The 18,932-nt window shown below is 55.7% G+C and overlaps 2 protein-coding genes across 2 annotated transcripts in view; one reads left to right on the top strand and one right to left on the bottom strand.

Moving 5' to 3' along the window:
- The first annotated feature begins 100 nt into the window (after positions 1-100).
- Positions 101-5,438, top strand: LRRC14B (leucine rich repeat containing 14B). The gene is made up of 2 exons (XM_078613728.1): positions 101-1,298; positions 3,183-5,438. The coding sequence occupies exons 1-2, from the start codon at positions 364-366 to the stop codon at positions 3,820-3,822; spliced, it is 1,575 nt and encodes a 524-aa protein (XP_078469854.1). The 5' UTR covers positions 101-363; the 3' UTR covers positions 3,823-5,438.
- A 595-nt stretch (positions 5,439-6,033) lies between these two features.
- LOC144732283 (sphingomyelin phosphodiesterase 3-like) overlaps positions 6,034-18,932 on the bottom strand; it is a 37,780-nt gene continuing 24,881 nt past the window's right edge. Inside the window, exons 6-8 of the mRNA XM_078613724.1 lie at positions 10,277-10,340; positions 9,775-9,922; positions 6,034-9,404 (exon numbers count right to left, since the gene is read on the bottom strand). Coding sequence (XP_078469850.1) covers positions 9,306-9,404; positions 9,775-9,922; positions 10,277-10,340 — 311 coding nt within the window. The 3' untranslated portion in view covers positions 6,034-9,305. The remainder of the gene's footprint in view (positions 9,405-9,774; positions 9,923-10,276; positions 10,341-18,932) is intronic.

Here is an 18,932-nt window from a genome sequence, read left to right as displayed (position 1 = left end):
TTGACCCCCGCTCCCTTTCGTGCGCTTGGAAGCAAGCTACCGATCCACTGTTGCCAGCTGCATTCCCCGCAGTTGCGCAGATATTCATCGTACACTGGTACGCTAACCTTGGAGCACGCTAACACCGGATCGTCTGTCCACAGACACCCCGCACTCCCACTGGCCCCTCGTCCCGTGCCGTGGCCAATGTGAAGTTGCTGTGTAAACACTCGACAGCTGCAGACAGCGGCAGCGCTCTCCATCACGCGCCCCGCTATAAATACTTGCCGCTAACTTTAGCCGCATCTGTGCAGACGGTCACCTGACCATCGCGCGAGTGCGTTAAGACCGGCTTGCTCCTGCGAGGGCAACACAGTTTCCAGTATGACGGCCCAGGGTGCGGCCACGATGAAGTCGCTGCGGTTCGCGAGCGCTCGGGTGCTGCTGCGACACGAAACGGACGCGCGTCTCGTGCTGCCGCAGGTGTCGCACGACCTCTACCCTCTCCTCTTCAAGGTGTCCTTCCTGGAGGAGCAACCGGAAGCGTTGCGCCTCATCGTGCGCCACTGGCCGCTGCCGATACTGAGCGTGGGCCAGCTGCTGGGCCGCACGCCCGACTGGGAGCAGGACCTGCGCCAGCGCACGTGCCGCCTGTGCCTGCAGGCGCTGCTGGACGGCCTCTGCGACTACGTGCGGGACGACCGGAGCGGCCCCGCGGAGACTCCGGTGCGCTACGGGAGGCCGTTGCGCCTCGTCGACCTCACGGGGCTGCGCGACGCGGAGACGCAGGAGTGCGAGTGCGGCGCCGGCATGGGCCGCTGGGCTCGCACGGAGGCCCTGGCGCGGGCGTGCGTGGAGGCTCAACGGGAGGAGCGGGAAGCGGGCGCCCTGGCTCGACACGTCGAGGTGCTGGCCAGCGCGTTCGTGACGCAGCGCAACTACGGCGTCGTGATGGACGCCCTGCGAGCGCGCGGCACTGGGCCGCTGGCGCTCCGGTGCATGGAGCTCCGAGCCGACAGCCTGCCGTGCGACAAGATTTTCGAGCTGCTTGGCGCGGTCGACCTGCCCGTGCTGCGCCGTCTGGACTTGGTCCACAACGTGCGGATGAGCCCGGGCCAGCTCGAGGACCTGCTCATGGACTTCCCGATGCCGGCCCTGCGCGCCATCACCTTCCCGACGCGCGTCGTCGACGTGAACCTCCACGAGGTGGACGACCCACACCTTGACGCGCTGGCGCTCGGCCTCGCCGGGCTGCCGCTCCTGCAGGAGCTCAACCTGCCCTTCTCCATTCTCACGGGACACCTGCGCCAGCTGCTCAGGTAGGCGCTCGCTAGCACCGCGTGAGCTCGGGATTCGGGGTTGTACGCATGTGCGTGTGTTGAACTTCTTTTGCACCGTACGTAGCCGACTAATCGGAGGTGCGGGTGATGGACTACAAACACAAAAAGCTGTTATAAAGGAATTAATTTTCAATCTAGATGATTTAAAGAGTGCAGAGCTCACCGTGCAATGCTTGTGGGATTCATTCACGAGATTTAAAAACGTACATTTTTATTTTGTTCATGTATAAATACAGCTGCGTATCACGAGGGCCCCCCCCCATACTCCTTGGGTGCTGGGAGTTATTTGACCTTACTTCACCGTGGTGAAGGCGGGGGAGCAGAAATGTGGAGGGTATAGAAGTACAGTACAAGTAGTTATAATAATAAGGGTTTTTCCCCTTTTTTCTGGCAACAAAACTGAAACCTTTTTACGAGGATTCATGTCTGCATTAACCACAATACTTGCAGTCAAAATGCAAACAAAAAACACTGATAACATATGCATTGTCCTTGAAACTGATTGGTCCACACCAATGGACGGCTTTCTTTTGAGCCTCGACCCAATTGGTGCTCGACCAGAGGACGCCAAAAGGTGTACAGCTCAAAGACAATGCACTATCTAAGTAATGAGGGCTATTATTATATTTTGGTACTGGCAAAGGAGGTCTAATGAAGTACAAGTAGTTATTCGGTTAACAGTGACATCAGTTTACGGTTTTTCGGTTAACGTTTCGCCTCCCATAGAACCCCCATGGTTTCGACAAACGTTAAAATGTTCACGGTATCTTCTTGGTTCTTTCGGTAAAGTCACGTAAAAGGGAAATAATAAAATAATAAAAATAAAACATAATAAAATAATTCTCACGACGTTTCGGCCACAACGCAAGCAGCCGTCTTCAGGTGAAGAACAGGTCTGTCGGAAAGACAGCGTCTTGTTATTCACCTGAGGACGGCTGCTTGCATTGTGGCCGAAACGTCGTGAGAATTATTTTATGTTTTATTTTTATTATTGTATTATTTCCCTTCTACGTGACTTTACCGAAAGAACCAAGAAGATGAGTCCCTGCAGTCACGAAAGCTCTAAATCGAAAAATGTTCACGGTATGTTGACGTTATGCACGCAGGTGCCAATTTCGGCCAATCAGAGCGCTCATGAGTTGGCTGAGCATGTCCTCAGCCAATCAGCGACGCCCATTTATGGGCGTTTAGACTTCGTCTAACTTTGTTTACATTACGCTTTCTGTTTTGGCAGTGGAAACAGCTCTCTTGCAGACGCAGTGATTTTTACCCACAACATAGCCCAAGATCAAGATACAAAACAAATGTGACATTGCATCTCAATCACAAATCACTGCACCGACACCACCGCGCTGTTAAAGAGCAGCTCAACTAACGCAAACGATCATTGGGCTGTTTCTATTTTAAATTGACGAGCTTCATCATCATTTGCGAACCCCAGGGTTATTCGAAGTGCAATAGCCCATTCCGGGTGATGTGGCGGGAAGGGAGTTCAACGTTTTAAGGTCGCTCAGCAAACTTATTTCATTGAAATGCGTCCAGCATTCTTGCATCACATGTATCCGTGAAAACCTCACAGAGTCTCAACTTTTTTTTCCCCGAAGGGTCCTTCCAAGTTTTTTTTCTCGCAATGAGGTGACAATTACTGTGTCATCCCAACTGAGTCATCTGCAGTGTAATTTTTCAGTCCCATTGTACGCGTGTTATTTAGCTGTGCAATGTCGCGTCACGCCCCGTCATCGCAACCTCCAATTAGCGCGGTTGACCGTACGGTGCGAAAGAAGTTCAACGTACATACATCGTGTCTCGTCGCCGCGTCTCACTTTCACGTCTCGTTGTCTCGGCCGCGTGGCACCAGCGCAGCGCCCTGCAGGCCCCGCTGCGCGTGCTCGACCTGTCGGGGTGCGAGCTCAACCACGTCGACCTGGCGTATCTGGCCAACAGCGAGCACGCCGTGGCTCTCGAGGACCTCGACCTGAGCGGCCACAGCCTCCCGACCCTCTACCCGGCCACCTTCTTCAAGCTGCTGCACCGCGCGGCCCTCACGCTGCGCTCGCTGCGCCTCGAGGAGTGCGACGTGCGCGACCGGCACGTCGCTCTCGTCCTCGTCGCGCTCGGCCCCTGCCAGCGCCTGCAGCGCCTCGCCCTCATGGGCAACCCCATGTCGCGCCTGGGCCTCAGGCGGCTGTTCGCGTGGCTCGCCGGCTACCCGACGCTCCGCGTCATCGAGTACCCGGTGCCCACCGACTGCTTCCCGGCGGGCACCGAGTTCCCGCCGTCGGACGAGGCCCTCGAGGCGCACGACCGGCAGAAGCTGCGCGAGGTGCAGGGGGAGCTGGAGGCCATCCTGGTCGAGGCCAAGCGCGGCGACATCGCCACGTCGGCGCCGCTCTACGGCAGCTTCGACTCAGACGTCCGCGAGACGGGCGCGGAGGTGGGCGCCTTCATGATCAGCGCCTTCCAGAGCTCCCTGCAGGGCTTCCTCGACTCGCTCAAGAGATAGGGTGGCGGGCGCGGCGATGGGAGATGCGGATCGGGGGCCCACGGGGCTGGCGGGCCGAGTTTGGAGGGTGCCCATGAGCCTGGATAGTTGCTCGGACGCACCGCCGACAGGGCGCTGCAGGCTGCTGCGGGGGCTGCGTCGTGGGCAGCAGAGGGCGGTGCAGCAGAATCCGGCGTCGTACTGCACTTCTGTGCGCCTGCATCTCTGCTCCCCGCCTTGGCCAACCCACGGAGACCAGCGTATGGTCAAGTGATGCCCATGAGCCGTACGTTGCAGGGAAGCCCTCATCCAGCAGTGGATTGGCAGAAGGGCTTTGCATGCACAGTACATGCAAACGGCGGCAACGGCAGAAGCAGCAGCCGTGGGTTTTCCGCCTGCAGCTGTGCTTGCGCGGAAATGAGATGTAATGAAAATGAAATCTGCGAGTGCCGTAAATGTTCACTTGCCTTGTCGTGGTTTTGATGGTGAAGGTGTTCATTTAAAAAAAAACTGTATATTTGATGGATTAGGATTCTGATGGATGGGTATTAGTGCTGATATACCTGCGATATACTTGGGTTGGAGTTAAGGGTTTTTATTGACCAAAGTTACAAGAATACACATTTATAATCGAAGTTTTTGTAGATGATTACACATGTGGTTGGTTACCAACGAGAATCGTGATGCAAGGAGATTGATGATGATGATTTCTACCAGGTGCACTTTATATTTGTTAATATATTTTTAGGATGTAAATAGGTTTGAACGTAATGTTTTTGCATTGTAGTCATTGTGATTTGGTTGCTGCCCGCGGCATCATGGTTTGCAACACTGGACTTGCGATCCAGGGTGCACCGGTTAGACTCCCATCTCCCGGCATAGAAGCTAACAATGGTGCAAGTTTCTTAAATCCCCCCATCTCGATCCATCCGATAGTATAAATGGACACACCACAGTGAAACAATCGGTAGGTCAAATTTTGATGTAAAGCTTTCGTGACTGCAGGGATTAATATTCTTGGTTATTACGGTAACGTCACGTAGAAGGGAAATAATAAAATCGAGCAATATTGTTTTATATTTTTATTATTTTATTATTTCCCTTCTACGTGACTTTACCGAAAGAACCAAGAATATGAATCGGTAGGTCGTGTGTGGGTACTCCCAACTCTTACAAAACGCCTGGCCAGGATGGAAGAGTCGGCTAAAATACCCTCTGGAGGGGCATTCTATTGCTCCCTCTAGTGGAGGCCTTGCCACCAGCGGTGGCACGAAAATGAAATTGCAGGAGTGCACCTTTACCTTTTTACCTATCGGCGTTGGGATTGCCCTGTAGATGTGAAACTCGGACAACCCAGGTGTGCGTTCCTCACACGAGGCCAATGGTGAAGGGCCATGCCTCGCCAGGCGCACGAGGATTGCTACAATGCCACCCTGTGACCCAGGTTGCTTCACATCACTTTCGCTTTATTTCATTAACACCTGCCAACACCTGCGATCGGCAATTGTGCCGACGCTTATATACGAACACCGAGTGAAAATTAGAAACCAACACGGCAAGGTGAAGCATATTCGCTGTGATGTAAGAAATGGAGATAGGTATCGCTGTAAAATAAAAATGTACAGATGGCAAATGTCTCGATGGCGAGGTCTTACATCGGTTCACTCGCCTTGGTGGCGCTTATTCAGATCAAAGAGTTTTGCAAGAGAGTCTCAAAACGACTGGGACTGGTCTACGGGGTAATAGATTTCGTTTGTTCGGTGTTTGGCGAGATGGTTTTCCCAGAAGGAGGACAAAGTTCCGATGTTTTCAAGGTTCTTGTCCTTCCCCGCTCAGAGGATCACTAAAAGCGTGACTGAACTCCTTTGTAAACAACACAATAATATTTTCAACTTTATAATACGCCCCACAGTATTAATTCACTAAAGCAGACATGGAATAACTCGGAGGCACGAGGAACCACAGACCAGCAAGGAGGGAGTGACGTGATGGACCAGTTCCAACAATATCCTGAGCTTTCAGTCCTCTGTATATGAAGGAGTTATTTGCCAATTAATGCGCGTTTACAGGTGTCTTCACAAATCTTACTCCAAAATGAAGCCAAGCTCTAGTTGATGGAATTTACAAAATATCACTGTACCAGGGCCCTCTTGATAATAAGTCCTGAGGCTCGGTGAGATGTCCTGCGTAAACAGTTGGCATCATCATATTAGCGACTAAGTCACATGCTCATTTAGGATGAAACCATTTATTTTTGCAAACCATAAAACATTACAGAATGTAAACTTAACAAAAAGAATATATGTTTTTGCCCAAATACCATGCCCTTTATTTTTACACGTTCATCCCAAAAGTTTTTGCTCGTAGCGTCTTACACCTTGACCGTAATAGCGAGTTCAGTCACCGGTTCGGCCCAAAAGTCCCCATAACACAAAGCGAGCCCAGAGCCGCCCCGAGTGCCCATGGGCCTCGCTGCAAACGGCCCAGCCCAGTCCACAATGGCACCTCGGTCAGCAGCTCCCCCAAAAACGGGACGCGTTTTTTTTTTGGCAACGAGAGGTTCACAACGGCCAGCAGCCGCCACTCGCCAGCATGCAACATGAACCACCCCCACCCCTCCCCCCTGCCGGTGAAACAGAGCCACGCGGCATCACTTGCTTCGGCTCGTTACGCTTGGCCACACGGCCACACGCGGAGGGCGTTGAGGCGTTTCGCTGCTTTGGTTTGGAAGTTGGATCTCTAGATCCTCGACCTTATACACCTTCACCACAAGCACACACGAGCCACGCCATCACGGGGCCTTCACGGTACACGTGGTATTCCACTGGCTATTTGCGGAGCCAAGACGAACCAAATCTGCGATAGGCCAGCATCGCAAAGACCTCCGAATCTAACTTGGGGGGGCACGGCAAGGCCATGGGCAGAGCTAACGACACGTTTGTTGTACGTGATGTCAGTCGGTACACTGTGAGGAAACGGCGTCGCCACGGCATTTGCGTGCAACTCTCGTCTCGCTCGTCATGTGCAACGTCAGCGGCACGGCTCTGCTCTGCATCTGCAGTGGAAAAAAACCAAACCCAGGGCTTTTTGAGCCGTGCTGGGTTGGCTCGGCACAGCTCGGATGTACCGGTGGGAAAGGGATATGAGCGAGAGCGGCCGGTTAGCTCGGTCCGTCAAATTTAATAAAATTAATTTAAACAACAAGAGGGGTCTCCGTCCATGCCACCATAAAATAACGATCCTCGGATTCTCGAGGCCAAAAAAACAACTCTTCCCGAGGATTTCACGGCAACTTAAAACAAAACAAAAAATCACAACACATTCAAAGATAAAACTTAAAAATGTTAACTCCTTAAAATCGCGGCAGGCAAGAATCCACTTCTTAATATAAGTGCAAGAACGGCATTCAAGGCGGTTCCACACCATGCAGGGCCACCAGGTGGCTCTACTGCTGGTTCACACCAAGCAGCAGCGCAAGCAGCACCAACCCACACGAGAGCTACCGCGGGCCACAGTCACCCCTCCTACATCGCGGGCACAGACTGGCCCACCATCACGGCTCACGAGGCTTCCTTACGACTGTAAACTGTTAAAGCTGACCGCGCGGCTGCTGGCCTGTTTGTATGTCGACACATGGCCCTGTAGAAGCATAGGGAAGCAGGGATGCCTCGACAGCCATGCGATCGCATCCACCCTCTCGGGCATCATTCAGTAACTCCCATGCACGCGCAGGAACTCACGCCGCGTCCCTTTTAGACGATTTTGCGAGACCACCGCTTCTCAACGTCACCTCGGCGCCCCGAGCGTACTTACTGCCACTCGCCATCCGTGCACCTAAACGCTGCCGCAGCAGACCCCCACCCCCGCGAAAGTGGAATGTAAATTGCACTCGCGCGAGATTGCATTAAGGTTATTGGGGCTGGCGGGAAGAGACGTATAAGTGTGTACGCATAAACTAAAATATCCCACGACGATAACAAATTCTGCAAGAAAGGAGCGGCTTTTAAGAGACGCCGTAACCACGGTGGCCCCTCGTCCCTTTCCGCCAAACCGCCCACCGCCAGCACCATCATCGGCACTGGATGGCTCACCAAAAAAAACATAAAACCAGACTCGGGGGGAGAGCTTAATCCGCCGTAATCCCGGACACGGGTTATGGCGCGTTGCCTCGGAGTGACCCCAAACACGAGCTGACCCGGTGGAAGTCCTCGCGGCTCGAACAGCTGTCGCGCGCCGCTGTTCCCACTCTCGACGCCAACCTTGAGGTTTGAGAAATGTGCGACCGCACGCGTGCGCGTACGTGTGCGCGCCTCATCGCCGTCAAAATATATTGGCTTTGTCCGTCTCATCCTAAGCTACGACTACGAAATAAACAAAGGTGTTCGATCTTCTGAGCCGAGCGTCCACGACGATGGACTGCCAGCGGTTAGTTGCAGCCAAAAACAACAAAAAGTTCAAATTTCCGTGTCCGTATCAAACCGCATCGACTCGGGTGTCAGTCCTTAAGAAAGCGACACTCGCGTGCGAAAGCGGGCAGCCAACGTCGCCACCATCCAGGAAACGGCTCCACGAGGAGGGGACGGCGCTCCCTATGCCGCTCGGGGTAGAAAACGATGCGACGTCGCCCGCAGCCTCCTTTGGCGCCCAGAATTTTCATTTACTGGCCACATCGAAAACTCTCCCAGCGATGAGCGCGACGCTAATTGGATTCGAGCAGCATCTGAACGATTTCGCGATTCGTTTTTTTTTCGTCCAGTGGGACCGTGTAATACGAGAACCGCAGTACTCCCCCCACAGTTTACAAATAAACTCGAGGCCACTTCCCCGCCACAACAGCCGAGAGCGCTACCGCCACCGGGATTGATTTTTTTAGCTGTAGATTAAAGCCGATTCATCGACTCGAGGTTATGAGAGACACTTCTATCGTGACGGGTCTTTTTTTACATTCGTGCTGTTCCATTCCCCCTGTACCGTTCCACATTCTGCTGTAACATGCACCGATGCCCACTTTATCGAGGGCAATATTAGCACGTAAAATAAAGACCGATTCATTTGATCGTTTACTCAAGCCCCTTTAAATATGGCGGCCGCCCCCGATCCCGCCTCAAAATCCCCCACGAGCCACCAAGCAGCGCGAACCCCACCGCAGAAGATGCCTCACCCATCACCTCCCGTCCAGCGGCACACGTGGGGCACAGAGGTGAGACCTTTTTTTGTTCCTAGCTATTTCCATCACACGCGATCTGCCGAGAAATCGATCACGGCGGCGTACTCGGATAGGCCAGCCAAAGTTCATCTGCGAGAGCGTTTCCCGTGACGACGGGGAGGTGCAGCCGTCGATAGCGAGACGTACGTAGGTCGGTCGGTCAGACTGAGGCCACAGGCCTCGGCCTAGGCCAAGCTCAGGGCTGCACCGCGGCGCGGGATTCCTCCTCGGTTTGTGCCGCACGCCGAGAGTCGCCCTCGCGTGCCGCACGGCGACGCAGGATCCGACGCAGGATGCTCTAGGGCTCCTGGCGGGCGGAGATGCGGATCTTCATCGAGATGGGGATGTGGTCGGAGAGGCCGGCGAGCTGCGTGATGAAGGTGAATTCCTCCACCTCCTGCATGGAGCACCAGAAGCAGCGCGGTCAGAAGCAGCGAGCGCCTCGGTCACGATGTCCCCCATTCCGCCCCCGCGCCCACCCACCCATAGCCTTGCTGCCCCTATGCCTAAGGTTGAAGATGTCAGCCAGATGCAGGCAGCCACACGCCTTCCTTTGCACACGAATAACTCTGTGTGTCATTAAACCTCTGTCCAGCGGCAGGTCCTCAGCTCAAACTCCCCCCCTCTTCCCGTCCTATTTGAGCTTTCTTCTTCCTCCACTGAACAGTCTCCCCGCCCTCCTTCCTCCAACTCGCCAAGCAGAATCGTTCTCTCTCTCAACCCCCCCCCCCCCCCATTAAAGAATCAGTGACGGGCCCGGCTCTCACCAGCGTGCTGAGCGGGGTGGTGTGCTCCTGGCAGTGGAGCAGGTAGTCGATGCGGCGCCCGTTGGCCGGCACCGACTCCGGAGGATCTTTCGAGTTGAACGGCAGCAGAACGATGTACTCCCGCCGGCTCTCCTCGTTCTCCAGCACCCTGGGCACGGACGCACAGGATTGTGGGTAGGCACGGCACAAATAAATCTGGGTACCGTGCGCACTGCATTGTGGGTCGTGGCGGTCGGTGCCAGTCGGTGAAGGTGGGCAGCATAGGCACAGCAAGTAAAGTATAAGAGATTGTACTGCCCACCATATCACACCGCAGCCTAACAACCTGGCATGCACGGTGGTCACCCATCCGAGCAAATGCTATCCAGGCTCAACCCTGCATAGCTTCCAAGACCAGGCACATTCCTGGGTCCTTGGTGACTTGGTCATCAGCACACAGCACACGACGATACTCTGCAGGGTACGGACACACGAAACTCTCTGCCCCGACACGTGCACTCACTTCTGCAGGCTCTCGGGGTGCGACACCTTCTCCTTGTGAAGCTTTAGCCAGTGCAGCAGCGTTCCTGCGGCAGACGCACGAACGCACAATCAAACGGAGACACGAGGATGCGTAAGACTCTTGGGAAGAATGATAGCCTCACGCACCAAAGCTCGGGCACGTCTCTCACTCTCCGAGCCCGGCCCTTGTTCTCCTCGCGCTTCCCTCTCGGAGATCGGAAGCTCGGCCGTAAGGGGGAGCCACGAGAGGGAGCGACGGTAGCGCGTCGCGGAGACGTCGATGTGTGGGGGATGGCCACGGCCGCCTCCTCCGCACCAAACGCACGTCACTCTCACAGGCTCCAAGTGTGCAGGCGGTGTAACTGCACAGGGGCCCACGGGCTGGAGGGGCACGGGCACCAGGCTAAGGATAAAAGGGGGGAAGTTGTAAAGAGGGCCCTCATTTTGAGTTTTTTGCGCCAGGGCTGATACCAACCACGTGGCACCACTGCTCTAAGATTTGCCCTTTATTTACTTATTTGCTTTATTCCAATGCAGCTGTTTATACCAAGGACGGGAAACAAAATAATGCCACGACACACCAGGGCCTGTTTTCCACACGTACATCACCTGGCTTGCCACGTGCATCCACGCAAATTGGTAAAGGTTTCCTCCACGCGGAGTTAATTCCATCCGTCACGCATTAATGAGGCCGATCTGGCAAAACGCGGCCGTCTTCCATTACAAGGGCAATCGGCGCATTGGGGGATTCGCAAGCGGAAAAACTCAAACCGTTCGTGAAACAAAGAAAAATGCACAACAGGCGACGTTTCAAGCAATGGTCATACTTCGTCGCACATAAATAGAGAGGGCAGGGAGATAGAGTAGATACGAGTCGGAAAATGTGCTCTATACTGTTTTGGCAAGATGACTGTCGCCTATATTACATATTTTTCCTTTCAAAGCAGCGTTTTTGGTGAAAGCGCTGAGAATTTTGTGCAATCCAAAGGCCGCCGCTTCGATTTCACCTGCCTCGACAGTCGACGGCCGTGTTTATTCACCACTGCCGCCGCCGCCCCCCCCCCCTCCCCCCCGAGGCGGCCACTGCAGCTTCATCTCTGGTGATTCCTGGCCAAACGCGGGCGAGGAGCGACGCGGGTGGTGCCAATGGATATGGGGCCGAAGCCGGCCGAGACGTTGCGGGGCTGAAAGGCCTCCAAATCACAAAATTGCACATCCCTGGGGAAGCCTCAAACGGAGCGCTTTGGCTGAATGCATTCCCGTTTTGAATACCCCTGGGAGAAAGAACCCCTTTACAATCCGATAATGCAGCGGCAGCAGCAGCAGCAGCGGGGAGGGCGTCTGCCTAGCGGGGCGGTGGCGGCTCCCGTCGCCGGGAGAGGAACAAATGCCTCCCCTCATCGCACGATTACTCAACACGATCCGGAGCTAGTGCGGGAACCTCCCCGTGCCCACGCGTCCGTAATAACAACTGCGGTTGCGATCGAGCTCGTTCGGAACCCGCGAGCCTGTCACGAAGGTGCTCTGTCGTTGCCTTGCCAGTACACAAGGCAACGACAGAGCGGAGGGTGTGGTCTTGCCAGTAAGGGGCGCTACGTGGTTTTACCCCGTGAATTGACTCTGCGGGGGGGCACATTTTTTTCACGTGGCAAAATTGTCAGTCAATGACGTGAACGGGATGTTTTAACGTCAACCGGCAGATATTTTTTGTCGATATACTCGGTGGTTCTCGATACGCCCGTGTGGACGAGGGGCGGCCGCCGGGCCTCGAACCGCGAACGTTCCGCGAGCGAGCGAGTGACCCTGTGACGCGCTCGGCAAGAGGAACCGTCGGCGGACCACGCGGCGTATTTAATGAGTCCGTGTCTCCCGCGCGAGAGTGGCCTTTCCCCTAACTGCGCGTTGCGGGTCGCTCCCGCTTCAACCTCGGCCTCAATCGCGGGGGAGGGAATTTCCTTCGTCGGCTCTCGATCAGGGAAATGAAGACGAGCGACGCTGACAGACGCCGGCGGCCCACGCCGCGGGTCACAGGCACTGTGCGCCTGTGCGCCTGTGCGCCTGTGCGCCGCGGTCATCTTGCAAAACCGCCGAGTGGTGCCATTACTGGGCCCCGGGTCTCGGGAGAGGCAGACCAATTACCGCGCCAACTCACCCGCCTCCCTAACGGGAGAGCGGACGTCACACGTCACCCACAACATGTGCAGCACCACCACCACCGCCGCACACTGACATGACACACACACCAGCACCATCACACACACACATCACCACGAAACACACACACACACACAGATCACCACGGGACACACACAGAGCCTCAGCACACATACATATAAACACACCGTCACGACACATGCACAGGCAAAGATAAAGATCCCCCGTATAGCCTGAACAGACTGTAGGGGCAAGTGCTGTTAGCGAGTAGCACCTATGAAGGCCGGCACGGCACACGAGGGGGTGGGTGGCCAGCACCACGCCCGGACCGCCTTCGTTTCCCGAGTGGGGATGTTTACACACCTCACTAGGAATTCATTTGAGGCCGAGTCAACCTAAGGGAGGCCCAGGACCGGTTCAGATAATCGTCACTGTGGGAATCAAACTCGGGTCGTCGGGGTTGTAGCGCAGCACGCTAACCACTGCGCTACAGCTCCCCAGGCACACACCACACAGACACACACCACACACCACACCAGACACACACACACACCGCACACACACCAGACACACACACACACCAGACACACACCACACCAGACACACACACACACCACACACACACACCACACACCACACCAGACACACACACACACCAGACACACACCACACCAGACACACACACACACCGCACACACACCAGACACACACAATCGCACACCACACACCAGACACACACACCACACACACACAACACACACACACACCGCACACACCGCACACACACCAGACACACACACCACACACACACCACACACCGCACACCACACCAGACACACCACACCACACCAGACACACACACACACCGCACACACACCAGACACACACAATCGCACACCACACACCAGACACACACACCAGACACACACAACACACCAGACACACATACACAGCAGACACCAACACACCAGACACCAACACACCAGACACACACACACACCAGACACACACCACACCAGACACACACCACACCAGACACACCACACACAGACAACACACACACACACACACCACACCAGACACACACCACACCAGACACACAACACACACACCAGACACACCACACACACACACACACCAGGCACATCACACACACACCGCCACTGCACCCCAAGCTCATCCTCTGTTGATCATTGTCCGGCACCGATTTGCGCTCGCGCATCCTGCCCACACCCACCAACCTCGACTCCCGCATCGAGCGCAATCTTCATGCGAAAATCAACGCAGCGCCTTGCCCCAATACAAAAATCATTCACGCGCACACGTACACGCGCGCTCGCGCACACACACACAGACTGCCTGCTCAATAATAATGCTAGATTGCATTTGATAAGGGGATTAGCTCCGTCGCAATTTTCCCCGAGACCAAATATTAGACGTTGTTCATTTTCCACGCGTGGGTCCGCGCGTCTCGCGTGCTCCCAAAGAGCGACTGTTCGAGCCACCGCGTCCGCGGCGCCGGCTCCGAGGTTCGCCACCGCCAGGCCACCGCCAGGCCATCGCCAGGCCACCACCACCAGGCCACCACCAGGCCATCGCCAGGCCACCGCCAGGCCACCGCCAGGCCACCGTCAGGCCACGGCCAGGCCACCACCACCAGGCCACCACCAGGCCACCGCCAGGCCACCACCAGGCCACCACCAGGCCACCACCAGGCCACCGCCAGGCCACCGCCAGGCCATCGCCAGGCCACCACCAGGCCACCGCCAGGCCATCGCCAGGCCACCACCAGGCCACCCCCAGGCCATCACCAGGCCATCACCAGGCCACCACCAGGCGATTCTAATGACCGCCGTGACGGCAGCACGAACCCCAGGGGCGCCGGTGCTCTGGGTCGCGCCGCCGAGCGTCCTCTCTCCTTCATCGGGAGACTGGCGCCAGCACGCACAAAACAAAGACAAACATCCCCCGTGTAGCCTTAACAGACTGTTGGGGCAAGTGCTGTTAGCGAGCAGCTATGAAGGTCAGCACAGCACACGAGGGGGTGGGTGGCCAACACCACGCCCGGCCGTCTTTGTCTCCCCAGTCGCGATGTTTACACACCGCACCAGGTACTCATGTGAGGCCGAGTGGGCCTAGGGGAGGACCAGGACCGGTTCAGATGATCGTCTCCAGTGTAGACCGTGAGCAAGATTTGCACCCGGATCGCCAGGTTTCATAGCGCAGCGTGGAGCTAACCGCTACCCCACCGCTGCCCATGCGTGCGCCAGGGCCGGCTGAACGCACTCCGCCGCTCGATCGCGGCTGCAGTCGTCTGCACGCAGACGCTGAGAGCAGCCTTCGGGTTAAATACGCACTCAATCAATCTCGCCCTTCCGTGGCGGCACCGGCAGAAGCGCGGAGCCTCGCGAGGACCAAACAACAGCTCGGCATCTCGTCAACGGACAGGGGCTTAACGGCGGCTCGCAGCGCCGGCGAAAGTTACAAAACGCCGTCGGTGGAGTTTTACCGCTGTTTGCATTCGCCGTGCGCGCGCCGAACAAAAACGGGGATTTTTGTTTGTGCTCGGAAACTAATCAGGGGCCGATTTCTTTGTCTTGTTTCTCCGCTTCCCTCGGGGAAGGAGGAACAGAGGCGCCCGCAACCGCCGCCCCAAAGTCGGCAGCGGCAGGGGTTCGAGCAAATGAGTGCTTTTCAAATGAAAAGTGCAAATTAATTTTATAGCAAAAATAAAAAATAAACTATAAAAAGCCATGAGCAACAAAACTAATCAGTAAAACAACAACCACCACCACCACCACCCACGCTCACCAGCAACGTGGGCGGAGCGGCGACGCACCTGCGCCAAGAACCCAGCCACCCCAGTTCAATTCCCGCGGTGGCCAACATCACTGGCGAGTGCGAGGTCGATCTGAGCCAGCCCGGTCCACTCCCCCCCCTCCCATCCTTTACTAAGCTGCACTGAGGGGAAGTATGGCGCAACAACCCCCTCGACTGGCACACAAACATCAGGAGGTCATAGGTCGCACAAAGGTCACCATCAACCCTATGGTCAGAATGACCCCTGACTCATCTCTCACTGCAAACCACCTCCACCAATCCCCGCCCCCCCCCCCCCCCCGTGCTCTCCCCCTCCAACCGCTTTGCTCTCCCGGGCGACAAGTGCGGCCTCATCACTCTCCGTTGCCTCTTCACCTCTGGTTGCCGCCCGTCGAGAGAACGGCACCCGCAGCACGGATCGCGCTGCCGGTGCCCGCGGCCGGTTTTAGTTCTCATCTAAAAATTTGCGTGCGTCTTCGCCGCTCGTTAATAAGCCCCCCCCCACCCACCTCTCTCCCCGTAACCTCTGGCTTACCCCGCTACTTGTCTTCCCTCCCCCTCCCCTCTTCCTCCATACAAGCCGAGGACCCCCCAGCCACCCCCCACAATGTTGAACATCCCCCCACCCCTTTGTTTTCACATCCCCTCCCCTCGCCCCACGTTACATCTAAAAAACGATTGCTCTACGGACTCGACTATTCTTTTTATACGTAAATGAGGCAATAGATTCTCCCCCCCACCCCCTCCGGGGTTGACTGTTCCCCCGCTTAAACAGACCGAACGATTCGGGTGCATAGCCCTGGCGGCTACTGCCACGGGCCTCCGTTCTTGTGTACAACAAAAAACGTTCGGTTCACGGCGACGATACCGGACCCCGCGCTGCACTTGTTGTCCCCCCTTTAAATGGCGGCGCCGCGACCGCCGCCTGCGATCCCCGCTGGGGGCCGCCCCAATTACAACCCCCACGTAGATGTGGCACGGCGCGCCCGGTGCGTGACGCGTCCATCTGACTCGCACGCCACATGACCGGGATGCTGCTGCTGCTACAGTGTGTAATGGTTAGTAGCACGCTGGGTTTGCGATCCAGAGGTCGCCGGTTCAATTCCATCTCCACGGCGCGACAGCTGCGACGATTGGGCCAAGTTTTTCCCGAATTCCACCCGGCCACTGTCCACCCAGCGATATCAATGGGTGCAGCACCATTAGCCGGTCAGGAGGTCACGTGTGGTGGGGTAAAATGTGGGTAAAAGCCACCACGTCTCCCAAAACGTCCATCCAGCATGGAAGAGTAGAACAAAAATACCCTCCAGAGGGATGCCCTGGAGCTCTCTAGCGGAGGCTCCTTCCGCCAGTGTTGGCGGGGAGCGAGCGAGCGACTGCGGGGGCTGCACCTTCGCCGATCGTTAAAAGCTGCCAAACGATCGCGCACGCCGAAGCCGAAGCCACGGCGCGGCGAGACGCCGCCACCGCCGGCGAGCTGCTCACGCGGAGGCCCAGAGAGAAGCCCGGGAGGCGGGCAGCTGTGGAAATCCTAAGCAGACCATTAGCGCCCCCCCCCCCCCCACATGGTGAGCCGTTGCGAGCCTCGGTTAAACTCCGCAGAGACGCTTATGAGACATTCGCTCAGCTCCCCCCCCGGAACTGCACTAGAATTATATCGCGGTAAATCGCAGAACGTTATGGGTTCATTGCTCAAGTCATTTATCGTTTGAATGGTGAACTTAAAACGTAAGGTTTCTTGGCCAATGCTCGCACAAACCGTATAAATACACAAGCGGTGCTTTGTTCCACCAGCAAACATTACTCACGCAGTAACGAGCAATCCCGCGATCACGTGACGTCAGTTCGGGGGCGAAAACAAGGAGATGGATAATCATTTCATGAAATTGGGAATGACCATCCCACAGATATGGAGGCAGTTAACAAGAGCTACGTAAGTATTGCGACAATAAAACAATCTGTCGAGTTATTTTATCCAATAATGAGCGAGGGTCTTTTTGTAATACGACCCAACGTTCGTGTCCATTGGCCTGCGTGCCATTCCGAGCAAATGCTTATTTAGCCCAGCGGGCTTTTATTTGAACGATAAAACTAGGCCTCATCAGCAGGGGCGGTGGTTGTTCACCAAAATGACGCTGGTAAGCGAAAGCCCTCCATGAACACTCTGGCGTGCGTTCATCGCAGTACCGCAAACCAAATAGTATTTTTTTTTTAATATAGTTATCTTGGGGAGAGTTTTGGCGCAGTGGTTAGAGCACTCCGCTGTAGCATCAGCCCCGACCACAGGAGGAGCCAGTGGTGGGGTTGGGGAGGCAAGTGCCCCCCCAATGATCCGATCAAAATCCCTCATTTCAATCGGATCATTGGGGTTTATTAGTAATAAATCGGCATTTTGCGACCCCCACTGCCACTGTGTAGCATATTATGACGTGCCAGGGACTCTATGTGATGATAGGACAATAGTCTGAGTCCATAATTGTCAATAAGTAATGGCAAAGCAGTTATAAGTGACTCACAGAATTGTGCGCAGTTGCGTATACACAGTACACGACTTCCCTGAAGGCATCAACACCTTCAGCGAGCGCGATGCCGATCACACAACGCGGTTCGAATTCGACCCTCGATCGATGGCTGCTCCATCGCCGCACACGCATCGAATAAAAAGAAAGGGACAAGTCCTTACTCACTAACAACTCCTTACTCACTAACAACTCCTTACTCACTAACAACTCCTTACTCACTAACAACTCCTTACTCACTAACAACTCCTTACTCACTAACAACTCCTTACTCACTAACAACTCCTTACTCACTAACAACTCCTCTATCATTCATTGCTCGTAGGGTTGCCCCCCCTAGCGGAAAATCCTGGCTCCGCATTTTCGCCCCAACTATCCTCAGGGTCGAGTGATAACCTGCCCTGAGGACCTGCCTTTCACCAAATGACCAGCGTGGTGAAGTATGGCGTCGGGTGGCATTTATCCAGCAGTGTGTTGACAAAAGGCACTCAAACGTCATTCTTAATGTTGCTATCGTTAACGACAGCGACGAGCTTCAGTGTTATGTTTAATTATTGATATTCGCACTCACGCAAAACAAAGACAAAGATCCCCCCGTAGAGCCTTGAGCAGGCTGTTGGGGCAAGTGCTTTTAAACGAGCATCTATGAAGGCCGGAACGGCACACGAGGGAGTGGATTGGCCAGCACCACGCCCGACCGCCTTTGTCTCCCCAGTGGCAATGTTCACACATCGCACCAGGTACCGCTTTGAGGCCGAGTCGACTTAGGGGAGGCCCAGAATCAGTTCAGATAATCGTCATCGATGTTGGCCGTGATGACGCCGGGTTCATAACACTGCGCGCTCACCGCTGCACCACCGCTCCCGCCCCCGCGCACGCACGCACGGCGCAAACCGACACAGAGTCAGAGCGGCAGGCGGCCGTCACGTGGTGTTTGGCAGCCACTACGCACGCACCGGCGACCGTAGGTCATCTCGGCGCCGCTCGGCACCGCCGTCAAAACGTACAGAGGAGGCCACACAACGCGAGCTCATTCCGCACGACTCCCTGCAGCGTGGAAACACGGAGGTCGTAACGCACGACTTGGGGGGTGGGTGGCCAGGTGGGCGGGCGGGTGGGCGGGGCATATCGACGGCCCCGCACGACCCTCGTTACGGTTTCCCC

Source organism: Lampetra planeri, chromosome 42 (genome assembly GCF_965212315.1).
Source record: "Lampetra planeri chromosome 42, kcLamPlan1.2.h2, whole genome shotgun sequence".
NCBI classification, from domain to species: Eukaryota; Metazoa; Chordata; class Hyperoartia; order Petromyzontiformes; family Petromyzontidae; genus Lampetra; species Lampetra planeri.
Note: the sequence above shows the minus strand (reverse complement) of the source record. Positions and strands in the feature narration are given on the sequence as shown.

Coding starts and splice junctions, on each gene's coding strand:
- LRRC14B (XM_078613728.1), top strand. CDS start 364: ATGACGGCCCAGGGTGCGGCCACGATGAAGTCGCTGCGGTTCGCGAGC. Junction 1,299..3,182: donor CACCTGCGCCAGCTGCTCAG/GTAGGCGCTCGC, acceptor GCACCAGCGCAG/CGCCCTGCAGGCCCCGCTGC.